General features: G+C 31.0%; 1 protein-coding gene and 1 long non-coding RNA gene across 4 annotated transcripts in view; one reads left to right on the top strand and one right to left on the bottom strand.

The window, feature by feature from the left end:
• The window catches only part of LOC143066964 (uncharacterized), a 55,969-nt gene that overhangs the window by 3,342 nt on the left and 35,072 nt on the right, over positions 1 to 17,555 (bottom strand). The window contains exon 1 of one of the 3 annotated variants that reach the window (XM_076239853.1): positions 1,428 to 1,506. The exons of the other annotated variants lie outside the window; for them this stretch is intronic. Within the exon in view, the coding sequence (XP_076095968.1) occupies positions 1,428 to 1,478 (51 nt within the window). The 5' untranslated portion in view covers positions 1,479 to 1,506. Of the gene's footprint in view, positions 1 to 1,427; positions 1,507 to 17,555 lie in introns of those variants that run through there. 3 annotated transcript variants of the gene reach the window in all.
• LOC143066966 (uncharacterized) lies at positions 133 to 4,233 on the top strand. The gene is made up of 2 exons (XR_012975818.1): positions 133 to 1,248; positions 4,052 to 4,233. It is a non-coding gene; the product is annotated as an uncharacterized LOC143066966 (long non-coding RNA).

Here is a 17,555-nt window from a genome sequence, read left to right as displayed (position 1 = left end):
ACACAACTACTTTAAGTTTTTCCTTTTCGTAGAAGATGAAGGAATCCAAGAGCAATTTTTACCACAAGTGAAACATGCACACATAATAGTTATCAAAGGTATCATAACCTTTTCAGGGCTCATGAATGAACCCAAATTCTTGAGGTGTAAAAATTGTATAGCTTTCTGTGTAGCTTTCTGGGAGTGTTGATTTTCATTTCTCATTTTTTTTCTTCGAACGTCTCTATTTCGTCGATTGTTGGGTGGAAATGTGATTAAGTAATCTGATGTTAAAGAAATATCGGGACTTAACTTATCGATATGTTCTGTTTTCGAATAAGTTAATAAAAAAAAACCAAAAAAAGCTAAGCATGGACACCTCTTTAAAACGTAATATAACAAAAATATCGAACTCCGAGGAAAATTGAAAAGGAAATTCCGTAATCAAAGGCAGAATCTAAAGCTCAAACACTTTAAACTAATTATAACAACTGTCATATTCCTGACTTGGTACAGTCTTTTTTTATTTGGATTTTATTGCTAGCCAAAAAACTCACTTGGATGACTTAAAACAACAAAATAGCTTATAAAACTGAAACGAAAGAGAAAAAAAATCAATGGAAGGGCATATTGATTTTACAAAAGCAATATATAATCTACAAATTTGATTATAAATGCAAAATTACAATATCAGTGAATAAAAGAATGTTCTCTCATTAAATTATCTGTGAAGTTTTTCTAAATGGTAAACATCTTGAATATTCAAATTTCAAAATTCCTGCATTTGCATAAAGCTAGTCTGATATCACGTGGTAATCATTGATTGGGCAGTGAATATATTTATAATACTTTTTAAGTTTGTAAGTTTATATTTCCTCTTAGACATATTGATACAAACGATAAAATACTTAATATGACATCACTTAGCAAGATTGAAATAACACATGATTTTTATAACGGCGATGGCGACATGTCAGAGGTTCACTTAAATCCGGAATGCAGTATGATTGTGAAGAGGTTTCACATTCAGAAACAAAAGTTTTGGATATACATAAGACAATGCCTTTGTGACAGATATGAAAATGTATATGAGAATTATGTAGATTTTAAAGACCGGAATGATATGTCTAGGGACGGAGTATTTATTCATTACGATAGTGACTGTTATTATGAATATCCAATGCTTTACCGACGGCGCTCTAAGTGGAAAACACTCTATATAATTTCTTCAAGGTGCGACTGTGACGTTGATTATTTGTCATATTTGAGGTAATATATGAGCGTTTCATGATACATTTTCTATGTAGTGTTTAGTTAAATTGACAATAAAAAGATACTCAAAACATTATACTACTATTAGTTCAACATCTGTTTACTATACATTTTAACTATTTCTTGATACGTATACATTGATTATTTAAAACTTAAATTGTAAAATCATTCCTTACCGCAACATTGTTGTAATTTCCTTTAAAAATGCGCATGACAGTATGCGTCATAAAATGCTCTATTGATTAGAAAAAATACGATCATGTTTCAAGTTCTTTGACAAAATAGAATAAAAACTATATATAGAAAACCTGGAAATTTACGCCATTTTCAAATGCTATTTCATAACACACTGTTAAGGGGTAAAACATAGCGGTCAGGCAAAGACTATCAAATACCTACGAAAAATTTTGGTCTGGAATGGAAAATCAAATTGACATAGAAGATTTTGATACTCATGATATGAACGAAGAAACTCACGGCGATGAATGTTACACCAAATCCACAAATGGCAGCGTTGGAAATATACCGCTGGTTGGAATATTTATGATATGCGATTGTAAAAGAAAATTACGCAAGGCGTATAAATTTTGGAAAGAAAATGGCTCTGTTCCACTGGGGGAGAGTTTAGACTTACATCTTCCTGGTTATCATTGTTCATACCAGTGGAGACCGTCAACTAGAGGACAAATGTGTATTCGTCGTTGTAACTGTAGGCATACAAAACTATCCGCTAACATATAGATATTTGCAGGTATTATTACAAATCAAGATACATTGTTTGTCGTGTTGTTTACTACAATTTTTATTTTAAATTGGTTTTTTTGTTAAAATATGGTTGTAATGTGTAAATAATGGGATAATGTTTCTTTAACAGTATTGGTTTTGATCACTTAAAAAGCTTCTATAACCCATCTAGGGTGACAATCTCTTCATTAATTTAGTTTGTTGAGTCAAAAGCGTGTCTTTTGTTGTGTTGTTGTAATTTTTTCTAATTTGGCTTATTATGTCTTTGCTGAATCTTAGTTAGTACGATATAAATAATCATTTTTAGTTTATCTTAATGAGTTTACAATCAACGATCATATTCATTTTACAGAATTATTTTTTATGTCTTTACAAGGGAAGGATAAAAAAAATATTAGATTACTTAAATTCACAGAGCACACATGTCCTTAATTTGAAAAGAGCAGAAAGTGTTCAAATTATCTACTGACACGTCAAAATAGTATATTGAATAATCAAAGTCATTTAAAAAGTATCAATACCACCCAATGACATTCTGTGTGAATAAAATGACAAAAATGAAGAAATTTCTTTTCACATGGTTGCTTTCATAATCGAATGAAAAATTGTTCACAAAAGACAAGTTATTAAACTTGTCTTTACATTCGTTGTTGTTTAGTTTTATCTGATTGACATATACTATACAGTTCATTCATTGTAATTATAAAGTAGTTGAATATGCGCAAAAGAAACCATTGTCATGGCGTGCTAAAAGGCGATTGGTTGATAAATAAACTTCTACTAATATATATTAAAATATTAATGCTTGATTATTGAACAGTAATTCATATATTTATAACGGGAGGGTGGAAAATATGTCATCACTAATTGAAATTCAAGCAGATTATGACTTCTATGAATATGATGGCTATATGTCTGAAGTCCATCTAAATTCCAATTGTGGCATGATTGAAATTGAAAAATACATACAGAATAAAAGTGTCTGGATATATTTGAGGCAATGCTTTTGCGAGCGATATGATCATGTTGATGAAAGCGAAATAGATTTTAAAGATCCCATAGCTATGTCTAAAAATGGAGTATTCGTTCATAATAAACACAACTGCTATCAACAGTACAAACAGGTTTATAGAGACGGCTCACGTAGGAGACAATGTTATATATTATCTGCAAGGTGTGGCTGCGTCTCTGAATATATTTCTTATTTAAGGTAATCCATTTGTTTACATTTTTGCTCTTTGTGCAGAGAATGATTAATCAAACAAATACTGCACTAAGTAATTTTACTCCATACACAAAACACTATATAAAAAGAAGATGTGGTATGATTGCCAATGGAAAAACTGTCCACAAGAGAACAAAATTACACAGAAATTAACAATTATAGGAAACCGTACAGCCTTCAACAATGAGCAAAGACCATACCGCATTGTCAGCTATAAAGTCCAAGAAATGACAATAAAACAATTCAAACGAGGAAACTTACTGCCTTATCTGTAAAAAATAATGACATTTTTTTATTCTTGTAATTTTTACAGATTTATCCATTTCAAATTAAACGTGTTCCTTTAACGAGTTGAAATGTTATTACAATTTTTAGTAGAAGTATTTTTTTAATTTTATTTTTAATTTGAATTAAATTATGAAAACAATAGTTATTAAATGCTTTAATTTTGTTCTGAATTTGACAACAATGTACATGTATTTGTTATGTCGTCATAGACTGAAAATCCAATAATGTCTATATATTATTTTAAAATCTATCAGAGAAAAAAATTGACAAACGACCACATGAATAAAACTTACTATTTACTGTGAGAATACCGACTAAGTTCAGACATTCTCCATTGAAATTTTTGGATAAAATCATGTTTTAGAACTAGCCAAACTTTTTTTTTCACCTTAATCATATGTATTTTTCACCCTATATGACAAAATAGAGAAAATCTTGTAAGAATAGGGAATAGGGAATATATTTACCTGATTTAACTTCCTTAATTCGACATCACATGTACATAAGCTTTCTATTTATATACTTTTACACTTTTATTTTTAGATGAAATTACCCTACAAGAAATAAACGGAACAAGCATGGAGTACTGTTGCGTTTTCATTCCTGAGTACTGATGACATCATCTTTCTTTAATTTATTTAAAGCATTTATGTTCATAATTTGAAACTATATATGTTTTCATTTTATACTCTATGTCGGTTTTCATTAAAATATCTGTTGTTTTCCGATTGCCTTAGCTTCTGTCTGATTTGATTTGATAGTACTGTGTGTGTTAAATAAATGAAAATAAACAAAATGACAATAATACATAAATAACAGCAGACTACTAGCAGTAACTGACATGCCAGCTCCAGACCTCAATTAAACTGATTGAAAGATTGTCTTCATCATATGAATATTAGTCATAATCCCTCCTTCTGAGGGTTTAGTATTATACCATTATGAAATATATGAGAATATAAACCGTGTCATACCAACAACTTGTTTTAGAATAAATGTGTTTAATTCCGGTGCAAACACCCTATAAGTGAATCAATAGTAAAGCCAACATATGCAATCTAAAATGACCTGACAACAGAATCGTTACTATATTCCTTCTTAATGGTTTTGTTAGTTTTTGAGGTGAATACTATGAATATAGAAATAAAAAGAGAGTGGATGGTTTGCCAATGACTCAACTATCAACCAGATATAAAAGAAGTGTAGTTAAGCAATTTATTGGTTGGAATCATCCGACTTGAAGTATTGATATTGCAAAAGAAAGGCGAAAGATACTAGAGGAACATTCAAACTCAAAAGTCAAAAATAAACTGACAACACCATGACGAAAAAAAATACCAACAGACAAAAATTAAAAACTGAACAACACAAGCCCTATAAAAAAATCGGGTGATCTCAGGTGCTCAGGTAGGGTAGGCAGACCTCGCTCAACATGTGGCACCTGTTGTGTTGAGACTTTCAGTAGATATTTTATAGTTTTAATATGCAGTTTAATCGGTTCTAATTTGTTGATGGAGGAAGCAAGATTATCAAAAAAGAATCAGCAACTTAAAAACCGCAATTTATAGGCAGTTTAGGTCGAACGCAGCAGGTTTAACAATCCAGCATCAATAAAAAAAACTTATTGGACAGTTAAATGTCAATGAGCAGTTTTCGTCAGAAGACAATAACCATATTATATGCTCTACCTGGACATGAAGAGAATTCCCTAGTAACAAAACATAATTCATAGTAAAAAGTCATAAATCAGTTGAGAGGAAACTAATCTGGGTACAAACTTAAACCTAGGGAAACACATCAACTATCGGAAGGATACAAAGGAACAATCGAAACACTGAAGTGCAAGAAAAACCCCAAAACACTAATATATAGAGGAAAAAATTATTTGATAACAACTACCATATTTCTGTCTTGGAATAGGACAGTTTAAGAAAATTGTGGATTGAACCTTGTTTGATGGCTTAACAAAGCTCCTGATTTATGACAATGTTAAAAAATGTATCAAAAACATTGCAAAACAAAATACTAGCTTTGAGTCACCTAGACAGGAATTTTCCTATGCCACTGTACATGCTTTAAGGAAACAACAGTATTTCAGACTGCATACAACAATTAAAAGACAATAGCTGTCAAACTCATTACCAACAAAATTGACCCAAACACTTAATTTGATTTATAACATACCCAAAACAAAATTTCAAGAAGACAAAAGCTTTATAAAAAACATTGAAATATGTCAGATTATTTATTTTAACCATAAGCTAGTACTAATATCTATATTAGTGTCAGAGTAATTCCCCATTTAGTATCAATCAACGATCTTCTAAATCCAAAATCAATATCAAATATGAAATTTCTATCTCATTAACTGATGTGGTATTATGAAATAAACATGAAATAAAAACCGCCAACATAAATAGCGATAATGCAGGGGGGACGCAATGTATAAAACTAAAGACAATCCTTGTTAACATAAATACATTAAAAAAGTACATTCGTGTATGCTACCATGATTTCATTCTTTAACCAATATTATTTTTTTATCAGCAGTACATATAAAGGAGTAATGACATGCATAAGATGACCGCAAATATTTCTTTATGTATTTATATCTCATGATAATTAGATATACGAATATGTGGTATAAGTGCCAATGAGACAACTCTCCATCCAAGTCATAATTTGTAAAAGTAAACCATTATAGGTCGAAGTACGGTCTTCAACACGGTACCTTAGCTCACACCGAAAAACAAGTTATGAAAGACCCCACAAAATACTAGTATGAAACCATTGAATCGGGAAAACCAACGGTCTAATCTATATAAAAACCAAGAAACATTTATAATTCAAATCAACAAACGACAAGCATGAGTACCTTGCAAAATAATAAAGTTATGAAAACAAAATTTCATTAAATTAACTAATTCTATCATTTAAAAAAAAACAGTATTTAAAATAGCCCTTTAAAATTTGTAATTTCATTGTAGTAACATAATAACCAGTATTCAACATAGTATAGAAGGTTAAACGGAAACATACAATACACTTGATTTTCTTATTCTATCGATATTATATAATGATGTCTTTTTGCACTTGTTTTTGTTTATGCAGTCATTTCTTTGCTTGAAATATATTTGGTTTTCACCAACAAAAAAACACGTGTCTTTATTTTACCATAGTAGTAATAAACTTCTAAGTGCTTTTGTCCGTTTTGAATTCTCTTCAGAGTTCATTACTTTTGTAATTTTACTTTATATTGTTAATACATGACATAAATTATTTTGTTAGATAAATTTTGGATTCCAAGCTAATAATTATAAAAATAAGAAGATTTGTGTAGAATTGTAATTCATACAACTCTACACAAGATACAAAAAGACACAGCAATTTACAACTATAGATTACCGTAACTGCCTTCGACAAGAAATCAAACACATACTGCATAGTCAGCTATAAAAGGCCCCAAAATCAAAAATGCAAAAAAAAAAATCAAACAAGGAAACTTACAGCCTGTTTTGTGTTAATAAAAAAAATGAACGAAACACATATATAATATACAGCAAAAAACGAAAATCACTAATTTACTGGCTTCTGACTTCTGTAATTTACAAATTAAATCTCTATATTTCTATTGTTAGTCAGCTGTATACAGTTATTCATTATCGTTTTGTGTAGACATTTCATGAAGTCAACCAATCATCCGCAGTCATTCATTGGACCAATCAAACAGTTTCGTGTAAATTACTATACGGGGTGATAAATTTACTTTGCAATATATATATTAAATATATATAGAGAGATAACACATAATTAATCCATTATTTTTTATATGTTCGTCAAATACTAAAAGGTGTACGTTTGAAAGTCTACAAAAGTGGGTCGAGAAAAATATCGTCTATTTGCTTAAACAAATTCAAAACACAACATGGTGATTCCGGAGATTATTGGTGTAAGTCTTGGTGGTGCATTTGCATTTGTAGGCCTAGTAATTTTCATTATTTTTATAATACGGCGAAAGAATCATAAAGACAATCGTCCAAGAGGATCACGCTGTGTAAGTGCAAAATAACCGGACAATGAAAATGGAAATTTAAAGCTTGGGTAGTATTTACATTGTATTATCTGAAAACATTCGTAATTTAGTCAATTGACCGAGTGATTGCTGAAACTGTGATTGTATTTCTAATTAGTATTGTTCGTCAACATAACATATTCAAGTATCTGTTTTCCATTTATTCCATATATTCAGGTTTTGGAATACAACCTGCTTGTAAAAAAACTACGCTCACAACTGTTTTATCTTCCATATTAAGATAATCAGTTGTATCATCCGTCTACATATTGTATAAACTGAAGGCGGAACTATGTTTAATATTTAACAAAAGATGTAAAATGCCCATTCAAATGCAGAAGTGATAAAGCAAAAGGAACTCGAACATTTTTAAAATGAGAATAGTTCTGAAAGCAAACACCAATGAAAAAGAATGACATTTTGTTTCAACTGTTGTAGATAAATAAAATTGAAATAATTGGAAACTAATTGACAAATGGTATGTAATGTTTCATACACCAATCAAATGTACAATAAACTTTAAATCAAAGCTGTTTTTCATATACAAATACATATAAACTATTCTCTTCTGTTTTATTTTCAAATTTTAAAAATAAACTTATCTTAACGAATTTTAGAATTGTAGGTTATGAAATTTTGATTTTAAAACCTAAGATAACTATCTTGAATCATTCGTTTGCCTGAAAAATAGTGTCGAATTTATTTTCATAGAGGATATTGTTACTCAAAAGTCACGTTTTAAAAATATTTTAAGCATACTTTGATTTACTAGTAAGTTTGACACTGACTTTAGAAATCACGTGCTTCTTTAAGAAAATAATACAAAAGATATATTGATTTTAAAACAAAATATATATGTTCCTTTAATTCAAGCTTTTATCCAATAAACATTGCGTAGATCACTTACATAGTAACTGACACATTGAAAAGTTCGTGTTAAAAGATAAACATTATGGTACTTCCTGCTGGAGCCATCGCTGGAATAGCTATAGGAAGTGTTGTTGTAGGAGGAATATTTGCATTCATAGTTTGGTTGATATATACCGTACGCAGTGGTGGAAGCCTTCCAAGAGGTTGCAAGGAAGACCATGCAGTCTAATGATTTATTTCGGCATGTTCTATTGGACTCTTTATAGTGTGGTATTTGTAATTGTTTTACTTTTGATGACGATAATTATTGAATAAGGATATATCTGGATTTCTAATAAATTTGAGAAATCCTGCGTCCATTTTTGATTTTTGTTATGACCAAGAATTTTGCATATGTCTATCTACACATGATATAAAGAACACTCCAGATTCAGTACGGTATGTTAACTTTCACCTAGATGTCGGCAATCAGGATTGATTGAAAATTATTGGAACATTAATCCAGCAAACAACTGCATAAATTGTATATATCTTCATTAAATTATACTTGATGGGATCGATCAATGATTTTTGGACGGTTAAATTGATCATCATATTGCAAATTGTATGAAAACCACAATTATGTTGCTGACCGTTATTGAATAGCTGTGTCACAGATGCCCATTTGTAAATTTACTGGTAGTCGTAGACATAATGTACATTCGCAACTTTCTTTGATAATGAAATATAAAGAATAAGTTGGTTATAACGTATATACCGTGCATCTAACTTTAGGATTTTCCATCCTTCGTCATCTTCACTCTTTCCGATGAGTAGAAGAACTTGTGTTATTTATGATATTCATGATATTTTGTGCCATGCATATGTGTTTTGTTTCTATTTTGCACATTTATTGATTTTCCTGTATAGACTTTCAAGTTATTTCATGCCTTAGGTTTAGAGAACGAACATAACATTATATAGCATTGGAAGTCCATTTAAGAAAGACAATACCGTAAACAAATAATGTCTACAACAAAAGGACCAACAAAAAATAACAAAAAGTAGTCAGAAAACTTAAGATTGACCAATATCAATCCAAAGAACAACCAGCGTCAAAGTCAGATCTGGGTTTTTAACTCACATTGTATTTTATTTTCATATCATTGTCAAGTCGGTTTTGATTATATTTATGTTTTCAAAATGCCTAAGTGCGTTTCTAATTGGTTATAGGTTACACATGCAGGTCCAAAAAAGAATCATTATTATCTGATTGATAAACAAAAGTAAACAAATACCGAAATCCATAAAAACAGACAAATTCAGCCAATGAAACGAGTGAAAACATATGTCATATTCCTGACTAGGTACAGACATCTGTCCAAGAAAATTAAACCTGGTTTAATAACTACCTCAACTCCACACTTATATGACAGTTGTTATACTTTCCGTTATATTGACAAAATTGAAAGAATGATTCAAACACACATCACAGGTTATTGTATAAACAATTGGGATCCAGTATACATAACTGTGTATTTCAGCATAAGTTCAGCAGCACCTATATATAAAAGAGGGACGAAAGATACCAAAGGAACAGTCAAACTCGTAAATCTAAAACAAACTGACAACGCCATGGCTAAAAATGAAAAAGACAAACAGAAAATCAATAGTACACATGACACCACATAGAAAACCAAAGAATAAACAACATGAACCCCACCAAAAACTAGGGGTGATCTCAGGTGCTCCGGAAAGGTAAGCAGATCCTGTTCCACATGCGGCACCCGTCGTGTTGCTTATGTGATTATAAATCCGGTAAATAGTCTAATTCGGTAGGTCAAATTCATGAAAGGGTAGTACGTCTGAACCAGTGACAACTCTACAACAGATTTATTCAACAAATCACCAGCATTGTGATACATTGCTGTGTACATTCTGTATATTCAACTCGTTTAAACATCAGCCGAAAAATGTTAGATCTGTAAATTTGCTTTCGCGTGGTTTCAAACTCATACTACTGAGATATCGTAACACCAAATAGCCTGCACTGAATCCCACGCGCTAGACCACTCGACCCACTTGGCTTCACAAAAAAGCTTACGGTGGCCGGGTGTTACCTTTCCTCGTCAGTTGTATCAGTGGATAAAGCTGATACAGTTGATGTTCTTAGATGCAACATCAACAAACCAAAAGTCTCAACAAATACAAAAAAGAGAAAAATCCAGGGAAAAAAGAGACAACACTTATCAAAACACTTCACAGACAAAATAAAATTGAACTTCAGACACAGGTACAATTTTAACTTTGTAAATAAATAACAACCTGTTTTTACGCAATTCAGTCGAATACTGTATGATCCTTCAGTTGTTGTAGGTTTTTTTTCTATCACATTTCTTCAAGTATTTGTTTCGAAAAGTTATAAATCAAAAACAAAAACATAAAAAATGAGAAAAAAAATCAACACCATAACTTAAAATGAATCGACACAATTAAAAACTCTAAAATCACTATTTCGTTCTCAAATAAAAACCAATACTATGCATATCCAATAATTTGTCTACTGAATGAAAATATGAAAAAAACACAATCAGCCGTACACAAAACATCCACGGTTCAAATTAAAAAAAAAATACTCGATGGTCTTGAAGTATAGAATCTATGTTCTGACCTTGTTTATCATCTCAATAATGTTTTGTTGTTTTGTTGTTTTGTCTTCGTGAATTATGTCTTTTACTCTTTAGTCTACTTTTGGATATATTCTTTTGACGTGACTATACTGATACATTCCGTCATTGTGTTATTGTGCTTATTTAAATTTTTGTATTTTTGTCTTTCTATTTTAATGTGCTTTGTCTATATGCCATTTTGGGTTTATTTTGTAAGCATATTTGATTGTTTTTATAGTGATTAAAATTACAACACAATGTTGAATGCTGTACCCTTGTTATTATGTATATTGAATAAGAAAGAAGATTGGGTATGATTGACAATGAGACAACTCTTCATAAGAGACCAAATGACACATAAAATTAACAACTATAGATCTTCGTCCGGCCTTCGACAATGAACAAAGCCCATACCGCAATCAGCTATAAAATTCACCGAAATGACGAATGTAAAACAATTCAAACAATAAAACTAACGGCCTTAATTATGAACAGATAATGAACGAAAAACAAGTATGTAACACAACAACTAACGACAACCACTGAATTACAGGCTCCTTACTTGGGTATCTCAAGCCTCCCCTAACTAAGACAGTGGCGTAACAGTACAACATAAGAATGAACTATAAAAATCATTTGAAAAAGGATTCACTCATCAGACGGATACAAATAAAAATGCATCTAAGAAAAATACAGAGTAGAGGTAGCCGGGTATTTGTATATCCCAACATTAAAAAAACACAAAGTACTGATCTGAGAGTACTCGCTGTTACAGACAGCTAGTTCAAATACAATAGCAATTAATAAAAACAAAGTTATGCATCTAATACTAAACTATCAATCAGTACACATCAAACATCCAATTGATTTAGTGTAAAGTCTTCATAAACAGTCAGAGAAAAACATGACTTTGTACAATGTCAAGATACATAATACAAAATTGACTAGAACCGACAGTAGCAGAAATATTTAGACCTTTAAACAACTTATGTGTGACAAATAGGACAAAAATGTTTTTTTTACATATTTATAACATACAGTACTAGACTAAATATGTAAACAGGTTGTGATATCATTTTTGTTTTAATTTTAGAGATGACATGAAAATAAGGAGATGTGGTAAGACATGAATAATGTAAACAATTCAAATTAGAATATTAACGGTCTTATTTATCAAAAAAAATCCGAAAACAAATATGAAAGACATACACCAAGTTGCAACGACAACCACTAGACTACAGGCACATAAAAAATATGACGGGGTTAATCATGTGTGTGAGCACTCAACCTAGAACAATTGTGTATGTAACAGCACAACATAAAACATGATGCCAATGTCTTGCGTATATGTTTCCCTCAAGAAGTAAAACTCAGAAATTTGTTGCAAAATATTTTAGAGAGTCCAAATTATAATACTCTTAAAACGATTTGCTGTACTTCTTTTTTGGTCTATTGTTGAAGATTGAAAATGCCCTCTAGATGTCGTCTGGTTGTTTTTTTGGTTGCTTTTTTTTTGCTTACATGCATGCTATTTATTAACATGAATAAGAATAACACGCTTCTATGTAGATAGATTCGATAATTTTTTTTATCAAGACAAACTTTAATAATATGCATGATACCTATTTTGGGTTGAAAAATTTATAGTGAAAGTATGTTTAAATGTTTAAACCCTACAAAACATATAAATGTATAAGTGTAAACAATTAAGTCTAGTAATTTATCAATTATTAATCTTGGACATCGATTAAAGACGACTACACTCAATCGGGCGTAGTTTTGTAAAACATTCCGTCGCATTGGACGTCGATTAGAGTATCAAAATATTGGACGTCAATATAAGAATGTAACGTCAGATTTACACGTCGATTTGAGAAACGGCCGTTGATTTAAAGAACGGACGTCGATTAGAGGCCGGACGTCGATCTGACCCTAACATATATATATAACAATAATATTTAGATTGTTTTTAATCTACTGATAACAAAATCAATACTAATACCAATAAAAACAATATTCAATGATATAATTACAATTGTTAACCTTTTTAAAATAAGTGCATTCAAAGAATCGATAAGTTTACCAGGATCTTTTTTAATTTTTGGCCACGGTAAACATTTCCGTAAACAATTAGATTGTGATATCCCGTTTGAAATTAGTTGTCTACAATTACAACCAAACTCCAAAACCAAATCTCTATATCTATGGAAAAGTTTGGTACAGGTAAACGGTAATTTATGGCAACGTAATCTCTGTCTTAATAATTTACCAGTAATACATAGATTACGTTCGTTAAAATTGAAAACGTCACAACAGACACGGTCATGGCGAAATAGTTGTGAAATATAAACACCGTAAGAAGAGGCCAAAGGAACATCACCATCCAAAACGAAAATATTACAATATGGAACGAAAAATCCTCCTTTTTGTGGTAAATTTTTGTGTAAAGTTTCTCGTGTAAAACCGAACTATCTAAATCTAGGAAAGGCTGTTTTGCAATTCAATGATTTGGGTTAATTGTTACAAATAATATGTCTTCAATTTGTTGACAGCTGAAGGCAAGGCAATTTTAATAGTTTTTTTATGTAAATCAATCAATTTTAATGTATAATCGATCACATTCAGATTTTAGGTATCTATTAATTTTTTGACAGGGACTGCCACATTTGCAGAAATAGTGTCAACTCAAACAAAAGTAATAATGTTCTAAAAATACAACCTTTTAATACTGAATAATTTCCTAATTTTTTCTATTTCGATGTAAAAAGTTTCTCTTGCAAATAAACTTATCATAGATATTAGGATTAAAAGACTCATCAATGACGCTTGAATCCAAAAAACTAAAGATAAAAAAAAGTACGAAGTGGATGAGCACTGAGGACCAAAATTCCTAAACATTTTGCCAAATACAGCTAAGGTATCTATTCCTGAGTTAGAAAAGCATTAGCATTTCAAGAATTTAAATGGTTTGTAAGCAGTTCATTTAGAAATATGACCATATCAATGATAGTTCATGTCAGCACAGAAGTGCTGACTTATAGACTGGTGATACCCTCATGGAATATAATCTTCACCAGCAGTGGCGTCGACCTGGTGGTTGTAAAAAAAATCTTCATAGATACCAGGATTAATTTTTGTATTTACGACAAACGCGCGTTTCGTCTAGAAAAGACTCATCTGGTAGTTACGCTCGAATCCATAAATTTTAAAAAGGCCAAATAAAGTACGGAGTAGAAGACCATTGTGAACCAACATTCCTAAAAGTTTTGCCAAATACAGCTAAGGTAATCTTCTGCTATGACAATTGTAATTAAAAAAATCCCGAAAATGTGCAGCAAGCAACTTTATCATCAAGAGAACATGTGTTTCATGCAACAGTATTTAATCAGCTACCTCGTTAATTAGGCTGGTAGCCAGTGGAAATTAAACAAAAGAAATTAGAAAAAAGGTAAAAACTGCTTGGACGGTACATCTGACTTGTTTAATTTTTTACATTATAGTTTTTAGTTTAAGTGTAAGTGCAACACAATTGGATCTTCAATATGCATAAACATAAACTCTAACTTTAAAAAAATCCCCAATAGATAAAAGAGTTTTTTCTTTCTTTTTGAATGGGGAGGGGTTTGGGTTCGAAAGCTGGTAATTATTTATCGAAAAAAATAAATTAATGCGTGTTGACTGGTTTGCCTTATAAAGTATCAAGAAAATTGTATTAGATGCATCACCTCGTTTCGAATTCTTTTATATATATTAGTCTACATGTTGATTTAAACATTAAAAACTCACAAAAAAATGAAATGTATGGGTCTAGGAAATACCTTTCTACCTTATTATAAAAGAGTAGGTAGCGTTTGAATGCAAATAAATGCAGAATATGTCCATGGAACACAGATAAAGCCCCTGCTCGCATCATATGTTATACGTGATAAAGGGACATTACTATAGAACGGTAAAGTGATTCTACGAAAATTCGCACTTGATCTAAGTTTTGTGGTAATAAGCATAGTTTCATAAGATTAAGTTGAGGCAAAATAAGCTTGGAGAACGGGAACGAATACTTCAGCAATTTGTCGCTTTGTAAAGGGACATGACACTTACACGGTCAAAATGACGCCACCGAAGTTCAAGCTTGATCTGTTAATGGTAATAAGCAACGGTAAACATAATTAAGTGAACGGAAACGGAAACGAAAAATCCAGCAATGTTTTTTTTTCTTCTTTTTGTTAAAGGGATTATACCACTCAAATTGAAAGCTCATCTGAGTTTTGTGGTAAAAATCGTTGTGTATATGATTCATAACTAGATGTAAGAAGATGTGGTATTTGTGCTATTGAGACAACTCTCCATCCAAGTCACAATTTATAAAAGGAAACCATAATAGGTCAAAGTACGGTTTTCACCATTGAGCCTTGGTTCACACCGAACAGCAAGATATAACAGGCCAAAAAATGACAAGTAACAGGTTACTATTTGAACTTGGAATTATTTTAATTGTGTGCAAAATTCTTGTGCTTTAAATTTTTGATAGATTCGAAGTTTATTCTGTAATGTTAAGTGCTGCGTACAACACTTTCTATTACAAAGAAGATAGTACAATTTCCATAGAATGTAATGTGCCACGCACAACACTATCTATACAACATACATAGTATGGAAAGTGTAAAGAACCGCTCAGAACATTATTATACCAAATAAATATGAAATTTATGCACTTTCCATAATTGAAAATAATTCCACGTTCAAATAATAGCCTGTTTAGTGTAAAATCAATCTAACGGGAAAACCAAATAATCTATATAAAAAACGAGAAACGAGAAACATTTATAAACCACAAAAACGACAACTACTGAACATCAGATTCCTGACTTAGGACAGGTGCAAACAGTTGTAGCGGGTTTACCGTTTGGTTGCAACAAAATAAAGCTAGAGATTGGAAACCAATTTTGGAACGAACGTACGGATGGTCGGACAACGAACAAGGGTAAAATGTAATGCACACTCCGCTTATACAAATGTTAAAATTTGATGTGTATTTCTGTTATATTCCAATTAAAATTTAGCAATATGAGTTATTTTATTCATGAAATGTACTGAGACAAAGAGGTACACGCCACTTGACTACAGATTTCATTTGTAGGTGTTTTTAATGCATAACTTCAGTAATATTCATTTTTGTGTGTGTTACCTAGGTTATTTTTTTACTGTCCCTAGAACTTATGAAAATTTCTCATGACACCCAATCAGACAATAGTTTTAAGTTGACAAACGACCTTACAGTACATCAAATGATGTTCTATAGCTAATAGGTCCATTTGTCTGGGATTTTAAAAAACAAGTGCCATGTACGGATTGTAATGATGACATGTTGATAAATTTGTCGTTTTTTTCTGAGCTTAGTTGACAGCTAGTCATCCCTAAAATGGCTTACAGTTTCAGAATATATTCGACCAGGTGGCGGACTATTTTGAAAAAATTAGAATCCAGAACGTATTTGAATGTCTAGAACCAAAACAAATGGTATCACTTCTAATTTGAAAGGTTTTTTTTAACTGTCTGAAATTCAAACCAATCAGACAATAATTCTAAGCAGTGAAAATACTAAGGAGACAGTAAAGAAGTCCAATACATCTACATCATTTCTTTAGAATGTCGAAACCTACTTTCTACACAACACTATCAACACAGATTTTTAATCTTCGTTACTGCCTTTTTTTGTTTGATTAATTGGCAAATGCAAAGATTTATACTTAGATATTTTAAAAAGAATAAATATTATACCGACATCAATCCGGTTTTTCATACTCTAGACAAAATAAGTATTAAAATCATTGCTGAGCTTATCATTCCAAAAAGGACCAATAATTAAAGCTAAACTAAAAAACAATCAAGCGATCTATTAGGGCGATACATTCTGAATTTGTATAATATCAAATTTCAATAAATCAATATCCGCATTTTTATGACTGCGGTACTGATTACTGAGCTGGTGATACACTATTAGATCAGGAGATGTATCGACCATATATTTATGACAACATAACTGATCTTAGTAAATGCATTCACAATTAAAGAAATATTTGTATTTTGTATTAGGTTTCGCCATAACCTGTTCTTATGCCGAAAAAAATACCTAGGTTGTTTAGTTTTGAAAATGGGATGTAGAAAAATTGTAAATAGTACATTTTTTATGTTTAATCTATTTGATAAATACAAAAATATGCGGTATGATTGCAACTCTCAACAAGTGACAAAATGTAACCAAAATTAACAGGTATAGGTCACCGTACGGCATTCAATAATGAGCAAAGCCCATACAGCATAGTAGGCTATAAGTGGCCCCGAATCTGTTTTCTGGATTTCTTAATTAGGAACGCTCAAAACAAAATATGTTAAAACCATGGATGTAGTAGAACCGAAAAAATTGAATAGCCACGTGACCGAAAAGGACCTTCAAATA

This window comes from Mytilus galloprovincialis, chromosome 3, assembly GCF_965363235.1.
Source record: "Mytilus galloprovincialis chromosome 3, xbMytGall1.hap1.1, whole genome shotgun sequence".
Lineage (NCBI taxonomy): Eukaryota > Metazoa > Mollusca > Bivalvia > Mytilida > Mytilidae > Mytilus > Mytilus galloprovincialis.
Note: the sequence above shows the minus strand (reverse complement) of the source record. Positions and strands in the feature narration are given on the sequence as shown.